The sequence below is a fragment of the Accipiter gentilis genome, chromosome 7 (genome assembly GCF_929443795.1).
Source record: "Accipiter gentilis chromosome 7, bAccGen1.1, whole genome shotgun sequence".
In the NCBI taxonomy this organism is placed as follows: domain Eukaryota; kingdom Metazoa; phylum Chordata; class Aves; order Accipitriformes; family Accipitridae; genus Astur; species Astur gentilis.
In genome coordinates, this window is record NC_064886.1 from 13576202 (window position 1) to 13592817 (window position 16616).

The 16616-nt window shown below is 38.5% G+C and overlaps 1 protein-coding gene across 5 annotated transcripts in view; it reads right to left on the minus strand.

Annotated features, from left to right (window-relative positions):
- ASH1L (ASH1 like histone lysine methyltransferase) overlaps positions 1-16616 on the minus strand; it is a 64954-nt gene that overhangs the window by 15841 nt on the left and 32497 nt on the right. For 3 of the 5 annotated variants that reach the window (XM_049805345.1, XM_049805344.1, XM_049805347.1), the window contains exons 6-17: positions 15859-16038; positions 12416-12538; positions 8819-8913; positions 6100-6173; positions 4438-4483; positions 4115-4223; positions 3549-3755; positions 2397-2543; positions 1332-1440; positions 988-1149; positions 670-764; positions 251-408 (exon numbers count right to left, since the gene is read on the minus strand). In XM_049805345.1, the coding sequence (XP_049661302.1) occupies positions 251-408; positions 670-764; positions 988-1149; positions 1332-1440; positions 2397-2543; positions 3549-3755; positions 4115-4223; positions 4438-4483; positions 6100-6173; positions 8819-8913; positions 12416-12538; positions 15859-16038 (1505 nt within the window). The remainder of the gene's footprint in view (positions 1-250; positions 409-669; positions 765-987; positions 1150-1331; positions 1441-2396; positions 2544-3548; positions 3756-4114; positions 4224-4437; positions 4484-6099; positions 6174-8818; positions 8914-12415; positions 12539-15858; positions 16039-16616) is intronic. The other 2 variants (XM_049805348.1, XM_049805349.1) reach the window with 1 other exon arrangement.

The following is a 16616-nucleotide window of genomic DNA, read 5'->3' on the forward strand; positions in this document are numbered from 1 at the left end:
TTGCCATAATGCAACAAATACATTGAAACAGCAAAAGAGCTTGTCTTACCCTGCTATGCAAAAATAAGGGCATACAAACACATATATAGGTATTTTTATCTGTATAGCATTCCCTGTATGTATTACAAAAGGTGTATGGATCTTGTAGTAATGCTACATTTGATTTATACACAGAGTGTACTTAAACTCTTCATGGACATGTCATATAGGTTCTCAAAGTAGCAACCTGAGGAACCTGTGTTGGCCTCACCAGATTTAATGTTGCCATCATCCCGACAGATTCCATTCCAGCGGTTGTATAGTGATGTGGTATGGATATTGTCACTGACATGCTTCACTTCCTCTTGTTTTTGTCGAATCTTTTCCCAGTTTCGTACCAAAAATACATGGTGTTTTAGCACAAAATTCCTACAGAAATTAGAAAAGCATTAAAAAATCACCTTCTTCCTGTAAAATTAATTCCTTAATGTGGGGAAAAAGACAGATATTCAGAGGTACACTTCTGTACCTTCTCTCAGTGGAGAAGAATTCCACCCTAGCTGGTGAAAGAAGAACTAAGAACTGCTTACTCAGACACTTCATGATGCCCTATCTTATAGAAAAAAAATAATTTCAACATTTGCACAACACTCCATTTCTGAGGAAAATCCCACTGAAATCTTTCCTTACCTTTCTCTGTTAGACATGGGCTTCATCTGAAGCTGTGGTGTCAGCCTTGTTGGTGCATTCACACTTTCACTGGGTTCCTCTGGGATGTGGCCCCTCTGGAAAACAGATCATTCTGATAGACAGGAAAAACTGTGCCAAGAACTTAGCAAAGCAGTAAAAGTAGTTCCTGAGACAGAATCTGTAGTAGTTCTCTATAGCATTCCTCTATAGTATTTCTCTGAAGTTTAAAATACACAAATACACAGTTTTTTGGTCCAATGGCACAAACTGATTTCCTATTAACCTTTATCCACCAAAAAAGCTGTCTTTACTACTTACTCTCTTCTTTAGTTTGTGCTTTGACTTCCTTTTCTCTTTCGACCGTCCAGGCCTTCTGTGGGTGCTCACAGGCTGATTGCTTTTGCTTGAAAGTCCATTCATTCGCTGACTTTTACCCCCAATTATTCCTCTGCATTTGTCAAAACCACATTTGCAGAGTTGCTTGGGGGGGGAAGAAAAGAAATTCTTTTAAATAAAACCCAAAACATTTAGATTATCTCTCAATATTGTAAAGAGCCTGTTCTGTGAAATACAACACAATAGGTTTTGTTAATTGACCTTCAACTTTACAGAACTGTTTGTCCTTGATGAATTTTCTCAAGGTCTTGCACTGTGATCCTCACCTGTTTTTCAACATTAAATGAATGAAAATTGTAGTCGTAAGTCAATTCAGTACCAGCAGGCATGTCTTTAAGCGCATATAATCCAATCCGGTAAACACCATTAACAGACCTGCAGGGAAAATACAATAAAATATTCCCAACAATTAAAAAGAAAATTGTCTTCATCCATGTAGTGGAAGTGTTAGAGACAGGAAACAACACTTCTGCTGTGCCCTGGATTATGCTTGTTCTTCATTTGTACTGCTCTTGTTTATTTCTTACAATAAACTTTGAAGACCAAAAAAGTGAATACCGTATTTACAAAGATTTGGAAGTTGTGCTTCAATTAGAGAAACTACAAACCACGTTGGCTATCACGGCAGATCTACTTATCAACCACCAAGATTCAGGCCCTCACCCTAAACCAAAAGCTTACACTGAACATCATACCTTGTTTCACAAAATGCACTAAAATTAATTGCCTCTCCAATTCTTTTACTTATTTTTTGTGTTGTATTTTTAAATTTAAAACTTATTTACTACTGCTTAAATCCACTAGAATTATCTGAGAATCACAAGCTACTCTGCTGTACTGCCACCACAGCTGATTCTTATTACAACCATCTGCTATTTCACTCTAAGTTATTCACTACAAATTTCTCAGTACTTCCTACTAGTCTGGCACTGGATTTCTTCTGATAACATAGTACTGATATGACACAGGGTATGCTGAAATTGCCTGCTTTAAAAAAAAATAAAATTTGAATTGCCAGAAGGAAAGAATATATACACTTAGATTATTTTATGGCATTACCTAGGCTTCAAAATTAGTAGCAGGTTAACAGTATGACAAACAACAATGTTGGATTTGCCTTGCCAGAAAACTTAAGATCCTGTCTCCAAAACATCCAACACTTGAAAACATTACATTACTTGTGCAATGCAAGCATGATAGCAAATATTATTTACACTGTTCAGCTTGATTCCCCTCCCTATTTGAGATCAGATTCTCTTAGATGATCTGGTTATCTGTATCTTAGTCACTGGTATACCAGTCTTCCAGTAAACAGAATATATTTTTCTTACCATTTCTGCATCTCACAGTTAGGATTACAGCTGTGGTTGATAAAACGAGCCTCATTGCCCATACGATAACTATCTATCACCATTCCACTGTCTAAATTCAGGCAGTAATGATCACTGTGATTATGGTACTGTTCAATCATCCGGTTCCTAGGAAGCAACACAGGAAAGTTATTTATGATTATGCTTGTTGCTGCAAAGCAAACAGGGATTAACACAGTAATAGCGCATTCAAGAATTCTGAGAGAGGGTTTTGAAGAAAAAGCAATTATAATCTTTTATATTTTATAGAACCGTACACCTAGAGATGGAGGAAAACCATTATTATACCTATTTTTATAAGTCAAGGCCATTGACAGAGCTTGGATTAGAATTTAGAAATTTGCTCTTCTGGAATGCTCCCTTTTGGGTTCTGCAGATTATTTGTATACATTTCATGTTGATAACCTGTGTATGGAAGAGAAAATGCAAGTATACATTCTTTGGTGTGTATATGTATGCATGTGTACAACAATCAGCTTCTTCCTTTCATTATCTGGGACTGGACACAATTTCTGGAATACACATTCATGGATTACAGCTACCTCTTTTTAGCAAGAGAGCAACAGTAACAGGAGTCAGTTGTGTTAGCAGTTATCTCTGTATGAGAAGATAGCGTTTGTCTTCTGATGAAGCTCTAAGAGTAACAAGTATGTCCCTACAACCTCAATTATCCTATGATGCTATGTCGTGAACAAGACTACAATTGCCTTCTTTGGTTATTAATGCTCCCACTTGTTCTTTTCATACCTATCTGCAAAAGCTCATTTCCCTTCCTGCCCCATTTGCTGCCCCTCCATTCTACCTTGCACAGTTCAAATCCTGCACAGTACTCATATCAAATTCACATACTCTCGTGACATTTGGCATTTACAGAGCAGATGTGGCGGATGATGCATTCCAAACACTAATCATTCCTCTCTATTTGACTGAGAAAAACTTGGGTGATCAAAAAATTTGAATTCTAAGCCTTCATTCTGGTGGCTGTGACCAGGAAAGCATTCTTTTTTTCCCCTTACTCTCCCCTTTTTTTCTAAGGATTTTCCAGCAATGATAATAAATGCTAAAGTCATTTATTGAGCCTTCCATGCTAAAGCAGCAAATAAATATTTCTACCTGAATTCTTGCTCACTAACAACTTCTCCCAGATATTCAATGATAAACTGTCCTGCTTTCAGGGGTTCTTTGGTACGAATACCCCATCCTTTCTCCTCAGCCCGGAACCTTTCCAGGCACTGCACCCACTCATGCCTCTGTATCCGCTGATTACAACACTGTTCACCACAAGGGCAGGTGTTTGGTGAACACTCCGCAAAGATCATCCTAAAATAAAAAACAAAGAAGTTAAAGGAAGGTGAATAGCATACTCTTAGATCCATCACACAAGGGGAAAAAAAGAAGAAAAAAAATTCCTCTGTTAAACAAAAGTTATTAAAGAACTAAAATGCTTCTTTTTTTCAAAGTATAATTCACTCCAAGACTCACAGCTTGGCTCTCACTGCTATTCAAAGAGCAAAATGGAGCTTTTAATAGGATCTTCCTCTGAAGAAAGAGGTAGTGGAGCATATGTGCAGCAGAAAGTTACCCTGTATGCTCTGTAACAACTTTTATTACTGGGGCTGCATCCAGGACAACTCTTAAGATATTATTGTCTTATCACAGTCAGTCAACCAATTTCTAACCTGTTAAGACAGTCCTCCACACAGCCCTTTCCATTGTCATCATCCGGTTTCTTACAATTGCAGGTAGTGGCTTCATAGCCAGAAAGAGGCTTGACATCCACATAGACATCTGGAGAAACAAACAAACAAACAAACCCAAACAGGGAAAAGAATTCTTTCCAGATGAAAAAAATAGAACTATTTATCTACAGTATTTTCATTCCAATTACATAAAGCAAAAAAGAAGGTGGAAGAGTCTTTGGCAGGACAAAGAGCATGACAGAAAAGAGGGGTGTCGTGAAAATTCCACAGTTAACATATTTTAGCAATAAGATTTTACTTACTAGAACGGATTTTTTTATAAAGTGGGACATCTGGCTTTTTATACAACTAAAAGGAAGAGAAAGAAAATTTTAATACATTGCATAAGTGCATCTGTTATTCAAAAGAATCAGGGAAATTATGTTCTGTACATACATAACAGTTTTGTACCCATTACTAGAAAATACGTCTGCATTCTCTTCTTTAGGCTCAGGCTACACTAGCAAATAGGTCAAAAAAAGTACCTGAATAAGTAGAACTTAGGCTTAACGAGTTAGCTGAGCAGTTTTTCTAACATATTGTTTATTTTTCCCATACTATTTGAACAGAGCAATATGGACAACAGATATCATGAGGACAGACTATTCTGAACAATGCTGTTCTTTTCAATACTGAAGAGTAATTATTTAAATCTACTTTGGAGAAAGCATCTGTGGTGGAATTACTATGTGTCAACACTTAAAAAAGTGAAAAAGAAAAATTAAGGTGTTTATCAAAACGATTGGACTCAATGATCTTAAGGGTCTTTTCCAATCTAAATGATTGTGGTTCTATGAAAACTGTGACTATAGGCAGGAGCCAAGAGAAATGCAGATTCATCTTCCAATTAAAGAAACTTCATCTGCAGACAGATGACTGGAGGGAAAAGGGAAGCTCAGATCACATTTCGTAACTTCATATATATTCCATGCTTTCAAACAAGCTTTAAGCAATAATTTCAAATTATTGTGTATTTCACACACATTTACTGCATTAACAGCCTTCCCTCAGTGACATATGTAGCAGATAGGCACTGAACAAACCATACAACCTATACAACTGTTGTACAAACAAAACTACTCTGTAAGGGTTTTCAACATTCTAGGTAAGTACGGAAAATGTCAAGGAAATAATGACATATATTTATTATTTGTGTAATACTGCATAGATAAGATAGGCAGATGTAAGTAATCTTCAATACATGGCAAGAAACTTCCTCAGCTGAAATGTCAACAACGATCATTACTTTAAGATTAGATTTTGGTGGTATTACAAAGACTAGCCGGAGCCACAACCACCTGGGAATTTGCCTTGCTCATTTACATGTCTGAGTGTGCTTTCTTGCTGTAGACCTGGGGACAGATTTACCCTCCATCCTTAAAACCTATGTTAAATCACTTGGTGGAAACTTCTCAGGGAAAAAATATTCCTATTTTTAGGTTTGCACATATTTAAAGGTCTCTAAAAAGAATGAGACTGTTAAACAGTTTCCCTTCTTTCCTCAGTATGAAAATTTCAGCTTGTAAGTGAAAAATAAATTCCACTCTGCTGGGATTGATCCAAGAAAAATAAGGCCTGAAATTTCTCAGTGCTGTTGGCAGTACATCTGAATTCTCCTGAGGCGTGTCTAAAACAAGATCATTGCAGAAAGCAGGCACACTACCAAAATAAAAGTCTGCAGCAAAAATTAATGACTTTTTTCAGCAGAAACCCATAGGATTGCTATTTTGCAAGAGATGGAATAACAGAAATTATTCACATTAAATACATATGCAAATCCTTTTCTTCTTCATACAGTGGCAGCAACAAGAATATTCACCAATATACAGGATATATAAACATAGCTTTCACATAAGAATCCTGCTATTTTCCTTCTAAGACTTCTGATCATAATCTTGGCAACCCAGTAACTTTTTATCTTGTACCTGATTGTGTTTCCACTGCCAGAGGATGTCGTAAGGCAGCTGGAAGTCAATTCTCTTTTGTCTGAGATACTTTCCTGAAACAAAAAGGTCTGTAAGTTGCACACACTCATATTCATATATCCCCAAGAGGAAAAAGAGCTGCTCCCGGGCACACTGCCAAATTCTGATAGGGCCTCTCAACGTCTGAAAGTCAAAAAGGCAGAAGAGCAGAATCCTCCCAGAACATATTGTTTGTTAGTGGCAAGCACAGGGAAGAGCCCTCCACGATGCTATGTTTTGCATTCTACTCTGTTGTCGTACTCAGCTTTAAACCTTTATTGACCGTAAGGAAAGCTGCTCTCTTAGATACAAGATGCCTGGTGAGGTAGGTGGCAGAGGGGAGCTGCCTTCTGCATTGATGACTGAATGTTATAGATGCCTCTAAACTCCAACAGTCACAGTTAAACTCTTAAGAGTAGTGCCAGGAACCTGCAGGTGTTCGCCCAGGAGGGGTCACTGAACGTGAGCTACCGAAGGGACAGCAGCAAATAACTGACAAAACTGAACACAACTCTATGCCTTCCCGTAAACACTAGTAACTTCTGTGTAGAAGTCTCAAAGTTGACACTTTCTCCTGAGCTTTTCTGCATACACACGAATACAATGATTTAGCACAGAGAACAAAATCTGCATGCACAATTCATGCAACATGGTAAATCAAAACATTGTACTCAAAGAAACTGAACTAGTTTTAAAAGTAGTATCCAAGCCTGTTCCTATGACCTTTACCAAAAGAGACTTAAGAACAACTTCAGACTTGGCAAACATATTCCTAAATGTCTCGGAAAGACTTCAAGATGATCCATATTTTCAGCAAAAACTGAAACTCGTTTTAGATAGGATTTACTACTTCCATTGCACATTTCATCTCTCTCCTAAAATTTACTGCCACCCCTAACCTCTTCCCAAAAGAAGAAAACTGACCGATTACATACTTCATTAACACAAGACCTGAGGTCTGACACAAGCACTAGGTTAGTTCTAGCCAAGATTAAAATGTTCTCTTATCATTTTGTTGGAATACTGTGTCACAAAATTGCAGCGAGTGACTAAGGATGAGGTGTCAGTCCCATGTCTGATTTTCCCAGTTTTTCTAAATGTTAACAAGTGCCTTTATGTTCCTCCAGCAATAGTCTGTGGTTTCATGTAAATTCACATGCATACCCTCACCACTGGAAAATAAAAATTGTAATGTTTTCCTTACAATTTACTCCTAAATTACTTTTCATTTTCAGTGCTTTATTCATCCATAGCACGTTCCAGGAAAGAGCTAAATCTGCCGGGAATTTGCTTTCACTTCTATGACCTCAGCGGGCAAAACAAAAGGCTCTTTCAGGTGCCCTGGCACCATGCCTGGAGTCCATGGAAGGTTCCTCTAGTCCTCAGCAAGTGGGCACTAGTGCAGTCATCTGGCAGAGTCCTAAACCTTGCAACTCTGCTCGGCAGTTAAACCACTCTCCAGCTACCTGATACGAGCTTGTTTGTGTCTGCTAGCACAAACAAATGTGGGGTTGGGGCCTTATGAAGAAAAAGAGAACAGGATCGTGGCACTGCAAACTGAACCTGAGCATCCGAACAGATGGTTCGGTCATGGAACAGAGTCATATGACCCAATTCAAAAAGGAATTGAGAAAGGTCATATTTTTGAGAATTAAAATTAGCACCATCAGTTCTGCAACCTGTTCTGTGGTTACTGATTCACACAGATCTGTCAAACTCTTTGCCTGCCACTACCTCTCTGTGAAAATCAAAGTTGTGTATGGAGCAAAAAAGTTCAGTTAAAGACAACAAACCAATTAAGCGTTTGTATTTGATGGGACTCTTACTGAACAATGTGGAATTTCCCCAAATTCTTTGCATGACAGTACTTGAAGTAAGAAATCACAGCATTTTAACAGCTGAATCAATTACCTGAAAAATAAATCAATCTTAATTTATCTTGGGAAATGACATGAGCTGCAAAAACGTTAGTCTGGAACTTCACAACCACCCCCTCCAGACAGTCCAGTCCAGTGGACTGGGCTTGTGAACAGCATCCTGGAACTCCATGAGTTCTAAATGCTCATGCTAGCCTTAGATTATGGCTTCTTTCTGCAGAAGGCAAAGAGGCACCCTAAACCTCACTTCTGTTCTACCCGAGACCTGAAAACAGGGATGAAATAAAAACTTATAGCTAAGTTTTTCATTATTCCTCACTTTTATACATACTTAAAGACAGATATGATTAAGTGCATGGGAACATGGGAGAACTTATTATTGCATGCTTAGTTTTTAAGATTTAACAAATGGTCCTAATTGTCTCTGGCTATTCTACTGTAATACTAGTTTGAAAAGGAGACTATTGTACTGCATGTAAGCAAAAGTATTATGGCAGTTAAAACAGGTTTTAAACTAGACTGGTATTTTCTTATAGTAAACAAAAAATGAGAACAAAGTTCATGTAGAAAAGAAAGAAAAAAGCGCCTTTCAAGTCAAACTTTTGCACTGAAGAACACAGACAAATGAGTACGACCTTTGGCAAAGTTCATATGCTGAAAGACATGAGTAACCTGGGAAGGCCATAAAATAAAAAAGGAAAAAGAGGGAGAGAGGCAGAGAGATTGCGAAGTCCGGAGAACTTCCACGTCACCTAAATGCGATACTTGTTTCCCAACAACTAAAACACACATGAAGTACCCACCAACGTGAATAGGCGCTGGAAACAATCCATGCTCATGCTCTCCAGGAGTGTACTCCAGCTTTTCCTTCTTTAATTGTATGAGGCGGCTCTTCGGACTGTGGATGACAGCAACACAAAAAAAAAAAAAAAATCAGAATGAGGAATGCCTGTCATTTGCAAGAAACACATTTTCTCTTCTAATTAAGGCACAAATGTCTAGAACATCAGGCAAGAGAATAATAATAGAAACGGCCAAAAAGATTGATTTCCAGGTTCCTTGCCAAATACACTTATCACATCCATTTCAAAACTCGTGATTTGATTTTTCTCCATAACTACTGTTCAGGCAATATCCAATGGGACACCATCAACTGTAAATGCCTAGTATGCAATATATAAGTAATAACTAAAATGACAAAAATAAAAGAAGATCAACAAATAATATCTAATGTTGCTTGCTTAGGTATTTGATGAGTTATACATATACATATATATACACATATATATACACATATACAAATATATATGTATTTGATGTGTTATACATAACTAAAATGACAAAAATAAAAGAAGATCAACAAATAATATCTAATGTTGCTTGCTTAGGTATTTGATGCGTTATACATATATAGTGCCTGTTTCCTAATTTGCTAAGAGCAAATGTTCACGTGTTACTCCTTTAGAAGGCTGCTGATAAGAAAAGCAGGAAAAGGTCAGCAGAGTTAAAAAAGCAACGCCCCCCTTTACAGAATAAAAAATAGGAATATGAAATAAGAATGGTCATATGGGTCAGGCAGATGTCAAACCACCTAGCTCAGCTTTTATAAACACCTCCTTTTGGCTACTGACAAACTATGGAAAGAATAAACTGATGTGGTTATATTTAGTACTGCAGCCCTGCAACATTCAGGAGAGACTTCTAAATGTTAGATATACGAAAGATTAAAATGATATTGAAGCCTAATAAAGTTTACTGAAGGTTTTTTAAGGGATTTATGTTAATAACTGGACATACAACTGAAAGCTGACTCAATAAAAATGTGATATTATTGTTTAACTAGTGAATGGAAAATGCAAGTTCAAAACAAATTTTGAGATAAAGATATCAACTGAGAATAATTACTGAAGGTCAGAAACAGAACTGATGGATGGCAATAATTTGTGGTTCATATACTCTTCTAACCCCTTCTGGATTTCTGGTACTTATTCCACAAGTATAACAAGTTAAATTTTAGATAGTGAAATAAAAGCTAAGGCATACTGCTGAAATGAGGGCTCTGTTGAGCTACATGCTGTATATACTCTTCTTTAAACAACTCTCCTTTTAATAGAGTTATATGGTAAGGCTATAGTTATTATGATACACTTGCATTTACTTTGATGTATACAGGTGGACACATAGCTATCCTAATCAAAAAGCAGTAACATTCTCTCAAACAATAAAGGTTATGGTTCTTAAATATTATGACCCTTTGTTTACTGATGGCAGGAATTAATTTCATTTGCTTTGGCAAACAGACAGCTCCTTTGCCCACCAGGCAAAAATTATATTCTAGACAGGATTAAAAAACGAGCCCCCAACTCTCATCTTTTATCCTTCCAAGTTGTGCTGCACTGAATCACTAAGACTTGCAAAGAAAGGCCATAAAGTAACTAGTTACAAGACCTGGAAAGCAAGTTCTTATCAAGAGGAAATAGAAAGGTATTTTGAAAAGGCAAAGTGTGAACCTCCCTTCCAAGAGGCAAGCAAATCCTTAAACCAAAGGCAGAGAAAGAAGGGAAAACATTCAATAGAAAGGTGACTTAATTCAAGCCAAATGTGCACCCTTTAACGCCCACATATTCAGTATAAAGGAAGCCAATGGAACAATAAATCATGGTAAATAAACTGTAAGGAGGAAATCAGTGTGGAAAGAAAATGCAGAAGGCAATTACCTAAACCCACAAAATATAACATGTCTTCAGGCACTGCAGACACATCCGTCTTAGACCTAGTCACAAAGAACACTGGGGAAAGCACCTACTCTGTTTTCCTTCCAAACACAGTGATGAAGTATTGTTAGAGGCTGAACAAAGGCCATCAATACTTTAGGGACTTCAGAGGGCAAGGTTAAGATGTCAAAATAAAGCATAATTATTCATAAAAAAGGGGAATATACTAAAATAATCAAGTATAAACAATGCACACAGTTTTATAAACATAAATATCATGCAAAAAAAGCCTCATGAATTAAAAAAGACCTCTTTACACTATCAAGAAAACGTCTGTATTAACAAGCCCACATATTTCCACATAGGAAGATGATGAGCTAATTTTAGGCTGGGGTTTCTGGGCTGGCAATACAGGTTCTGATTTTCTGTTTAGCTACTATCTTTGAGAGAAGACCTCTCCCTTTCACTTTGTTAAGGCACACTGATAGCCTTGCAGAAGTTTAAATTTGGTGTCAGGGCCTCAAGCACTACTAACACGCCTTTTTGACTCCAACCAGCCTCACAGGGGGCTTACACTCTCATCCTCTGCCCGTTGCCCCTGCAGATGCATTTACGCTCAGCCCTGAGCATTCAGTCCCTGCCTGGACTACCTCGTGGGTGCACCTATCTCCAGCTCAGCCACAGAAGCTGTGGGTCTGGTGGCTGAGCCATTCACTGGCCTCCTGGCTTGGCCCTGGACCTGCCTGGCAGTCCTGGACTGCATCTGACCCCAGTTACCATCACTAGACCTGATCCTGACCTGCAGATTGACTCCCCCTACTTAACCTTGGCCTGTCTCGTCACCACAGACTGGTCTGGCAATCCAGACTCTTGGCTGATGGTGGGTACCATTGCCCAGTCTGTCCAACTAACCCCACTTGGGGCTGTGGGAATGACAGGTTTCCTTTGCTACTGCTTGGATCCCATTCTGTTCGTGTAATTTTTTAACTAAGCTGGAATACCTACTAGCTACATACACCTCACTACAGATGGCACAGGTTGCAGGAATTCCCAGGACTAAACCAACTGTCCTTACAGCCTAGGATCAGCTGGCTGTGCTGCTATCAAGGACAAGTACCTGCCCATTTTCATACCATGCTCTTTAAGATGTTTCCCTCAATAAGCAGATATAATGCCTGCTGCAGCTGAAAAGCAAAAGATCTCTCCAGAAAGCCAGGATCACTCTCTCCCCTTTTCAAGCAAGCCAGTTAGAACAGGGTGAGACCTCACCAATGATCACAGAGAAATGATACCTTCTAACATTTCAGGTTAGCACACTTTCAACAGTAAGCTGGAAGAGTAAATTTCTGATCGTTTGACAGACTGAAACATAAGCCTGGCTAGATAAGAAATGCTTCCCTCTCTATAATCCACTGCCTAAAGTTGTTTGGTTCAGTTTCTGTAGGGACAAATTTAAAACACCCGTTTTGTAAATGGTCTGCTTACCACTAATAGACTAAACCGGCCTCTCTTTGCAAGCTCCCAATAACAGAGCAATGGCGAAATTATTATTTTGCTCAAGATGCGCAACATTTTGTACCACTCTGCAAAGGCTGAAGGTCAGGCTTAGTCTCAGAATGTCAGTCTAAAGTCTCAGGCAAATTAAGAAGGGAACAAAGACCAGAACCACAGTCTTCTTTCCCGTACCTCCATTTCTCTCCATCCCTCTCCTTCCTTTCTTTCTGATAACCGTGTTCCATTCCTGTTCCCTCTCTCCAGCTTCTAGTGTCTTCGCCCTCCACTCTTACCACGTTGGCTGGGATTAGTTCTCTGTGGAATGCACAATTACATTTTTGAGGCGTGAAACCCAATTTTCTCTCTGACTATAGTTTGACAAACATTTTAAGTCAGTATAAGCTGGCTTCGATGCTCCCCACTTTCTGCTGGTATGACTGCAAGGTTAATTGCACCAGGAAACCTACAGTGGAAAGTTAGATTTCACCTGAATCACTATCCCAGCCTGGTTCAGTTGCCCTGGTCATCACGATGGGACAAAGAAAGAGGCAGCACAGGAACAGGAAAAAGCCACAAAGGTGAGGAGAACGTAAAGCTGATTCTTTTAGTGCAATGTTAGCTTATGCCAACTTAAAGCATTTGCTGAATTGCAATTCATTTGCAGTTCATTTGCACTGTCACTTTAATTCAGCTGGCTGATTTTTCAATAGGTTTGTTTCTAAAATGTTCACTTACCTATTCTGAGTCACCCTGCAGCTCCACAAACTCTAACATCAGCAAAACGGAGGCACTGTAGGAGCAACGTGCCTATCACGTGGAAACACCACGTCCCAGAAGAGCAACAGGCCTGCACTAAGCTACACTGTCTGTGCAACCGTAGTCTTTGACCAGGTGTGGATACCTAAGTACAGGTGAGATTCAATTCACTGTCAATCACAGCAAATTCTATAGATTACACTTCTGCAATGAGGACTTGTATTTTTTACTACTGATAAAAATACTTTATTATATAAAAATATTATATTCCCCTAAAAAATATTCAGTATTTTAATTAATTAATCATTTACTAATTATTACTAAATTTCTTTGGTGAACTAGGCTTTGCAATCCTCTAGGAAAGCCCCTGCTGGGTAAACAGATAATGACTCCTGCACAAAATCTTAATTTTCATAGCTGCAGTCATGTGCAACCACACACTGAACTTGCCTTCAGCAAAAGACCTGTGTAATTCTTCCAGTGGGAGCTGAGGATTCTGGAAAACTCATGTGGCGGTTAATATCAGATCAGCTATGCTGTCTACAAAATTACATTCAGAAATTGAGGTAGAACCGAGACTCAGTCCAGAAACCATTCATTTTGTTCTTAGTTCATTTACAAGGAATCAAAATCTGCTCTTTCTTCACTATGTTTTAATAAAGTTTCTAGACCAAGGTGAGCTGGAGTGAAATCTCATTGAGGCAAATTGTACAATTCAAGTGGCTGCAGAGAAATAATGCAGGTTTTTCTCTTTTAACAGTAGACTAAAACTGGCAATGACAGGACAAACATTTTCTGTGCTGTTGTTTAGTAGTTGGATGCGACTGATGTAGAGAGAGGATGTAAATTTTAACAGTACACCTCAGTAAAACTTTCACTACTTTGTGTGTTCTAATGATGTTTAGGAAGTATTTAAGAAAGATGCAACAGAGTAGGAAAATGGTCTTTAAGGCAAAGTGTCTGCAGTTGAACACTGCAAACAGAAATACAGAAAAACGGTTTAATATAGAATGCAGAGAATGTTTTAATGGAGACAGTGATTAACACTTAACTGTACCATCACTAGAGGGTGCCGTATGATTAGAGTCGCATTTTTGTTCTCAACTAAGATCATGTTTTCATACTCATACAGCAGGAAGTTATATAAATAACAGGATAACAACATGAACTTCTGCTCTCCTCTTGCATTGACATATGTCTGTGCAGTAGAACTGGAGCAGCAAGTTAAATCAGCAGAAAATTTAATTTAAAAAAAGTGACTACCATTCTACTGATTTAGTTTGCTGAACCAACTTAGTAAAGAAGTGACCCAGTGCCAGCATGAAGGACTGGTGGGATCAGCTTGAAAGCTGCACCTTGCTGTAAGAGAACACACCTAAATCGAGATGGCCATAGTTCTGTCCTCGCCCAGCTATGCATTTCCATGCCTTGTTTCAGTATCAGCTTCAAACAACCATACAGAGGAAGTAGTTCAGATTGTGTAGGCAGCATTTGCTTCCTTGGTAGGGTAAAGTTTCCTCAGTGTTCTTAAGCAGCTCACCACAGTGCAAGGGAAGAACTCAGCATGTGGAGCAACAGGTAAAGGGGAAAACCAAATCAGACCTCTTTAAGCTTCCAGGGAACTGCAACACAAAATGTGATGGGAGAGGAAGGGCTGTAAGTAGAGGTCAGCTTTGTCATGGCCTTCTCCAGGGTGGTGAACTTGATTCCATCACCATCTACACTACCTACAAACCTTAACTTTCACTTTCTGTGTTCATACAATTTTTCAAATGACATGTTTGCTTACTGTCTATGAAATAAAGGTCTTGACTGACCAGGACTGACAATGTAACTAACATTTTATAATAAAGAAAAGGAGAAGACTCTCTCAGGTCCTCTCCTAGGGCAACAGGCCTAATTTTTATGACACAGTATTTGAATGTTGCATGACTCTGTATACCAGTGACAGACCATCTAAATGCTAAAAACTTATCACATCTGCTTTCAAACTATTAAAAACATAAGCAGTCTCACTTTGATCAGACCTAGACCTTTGTTTTTTCCTTAGAGTCTTGATCCTTTCATTGATGCCTTCATCCTACTATGGAAAGAGAATACACCAGGAGCCACTGATAAACTATACTAGCAGTCTCCCAATGGTCTCTGTAACATTTTTAAGTGGTCTAAAACATAGTGAGAAGGTGCCAAATTTTTCCTGTTTTTAATCTGTCACATCATATCAGAAAAGAAGCGCAAATTCTTCACTTAGCATATTTGTTCAAATGGCTGTAGAAAACTTACGTAACTACAAACAAAAGCAGAAGTGGGCTGGTTATCAGAAACAGGAGATGTCCACTTTCTAAGTACACTAGTTCGTGAGCTAACCAGTACAGGGGGGGAAAGAATGCTGGATTTTTACTCTATCTCATAGAAAATGAAGGAGATGAACTTCACTTAACTGTGAAATGAACAGGGTGCATATCTGAAATTCTTTCACACCAAAGATGACCAGTTGTCATCACTCAGTCAATAAAAATAGAAACCTAACGGCCCCTTCTATGTAGACACTGTACTCAGTACCTGAACACCTGAAGCTCTCCCAGTACTTTACTGCCATGATCGTTAAGGCTGTCAAATGAAGCTCTCTTACTTTCTTCAAGGTCGATAATCAGAAACACTTTCAGATTGCTTGAGGCTGCTTTCTGACTGGGGTCACATTTTAAGTCTTCACTGGGTCAGATTCTGATCATTATCATGCATGTAATTTTTCACAGGCTTGAATTAAGTTGATGGTTTTATTTCAGCTACTCATTAGTAGCAGCTCTTTATGGCTGTAGTTGAAAGGAGACAATTTCCACTGGAATATCAGATAGTAGCTTTTCAGTGGTATTACTTACTCTGTTGTTTTGTATACATCAGAGTAGAGCCCTGCCTTCTGGTACTTCTTCTTTGGGGGTCGAGGGGCTTTTTTCTCACGCTGGGCTAGAGAAGGCAAAGGCTGTTCAGTGTTTTCAGATTCATGTGGCTTCCCAAGGGGATCATGTGGACTGGGAGGTTCAGCTACTGTCTCAGAAAAACTGGAAGAAAAAGTAAGGATTAAAGATTATCTTACCATATTTCATTATTCCTCTCTATAATCTGGTCAGCAGAAAAAAGAAGTCCATGTTTCTGAATTACTAGATGTCTCAGCTATTTAAAAAAATGCAATTCAATGATCATGATCAAGTGATGGTTAAGCATAATCATAGGAAATGCACGACCTTTTTACAGTAATGTTATTATTGATTATTACAAAAAGAATGTTGTTTGCACTGCTAATATTTATCCCTTGGAGCCTCAGTTGAGTAATTTAGAAGGTGGCTTATGCTATCTGCTGCTGTACTCTAAAAATTAAACCCTTTGAACATGTGGTTCTAGCACCATTCTGTGAGTCTAAATGCCTACATTACAGTATTCATTTCCGAAACACAAATGGATGGTTATTTTTCAGAACTATTCTGAAAACACATGAAGGAAGACTTCTGGAAGAGCTTGATCCGTTTGTATTGATGACTTTGGGGATAAGCATGTGAAGATTAGACCAGACACAGATTTCTGGTGTGGTCCTTTACTAGCCAGTGATTGCACAAGTGCACACCTTAACTCCTCCTTGCTG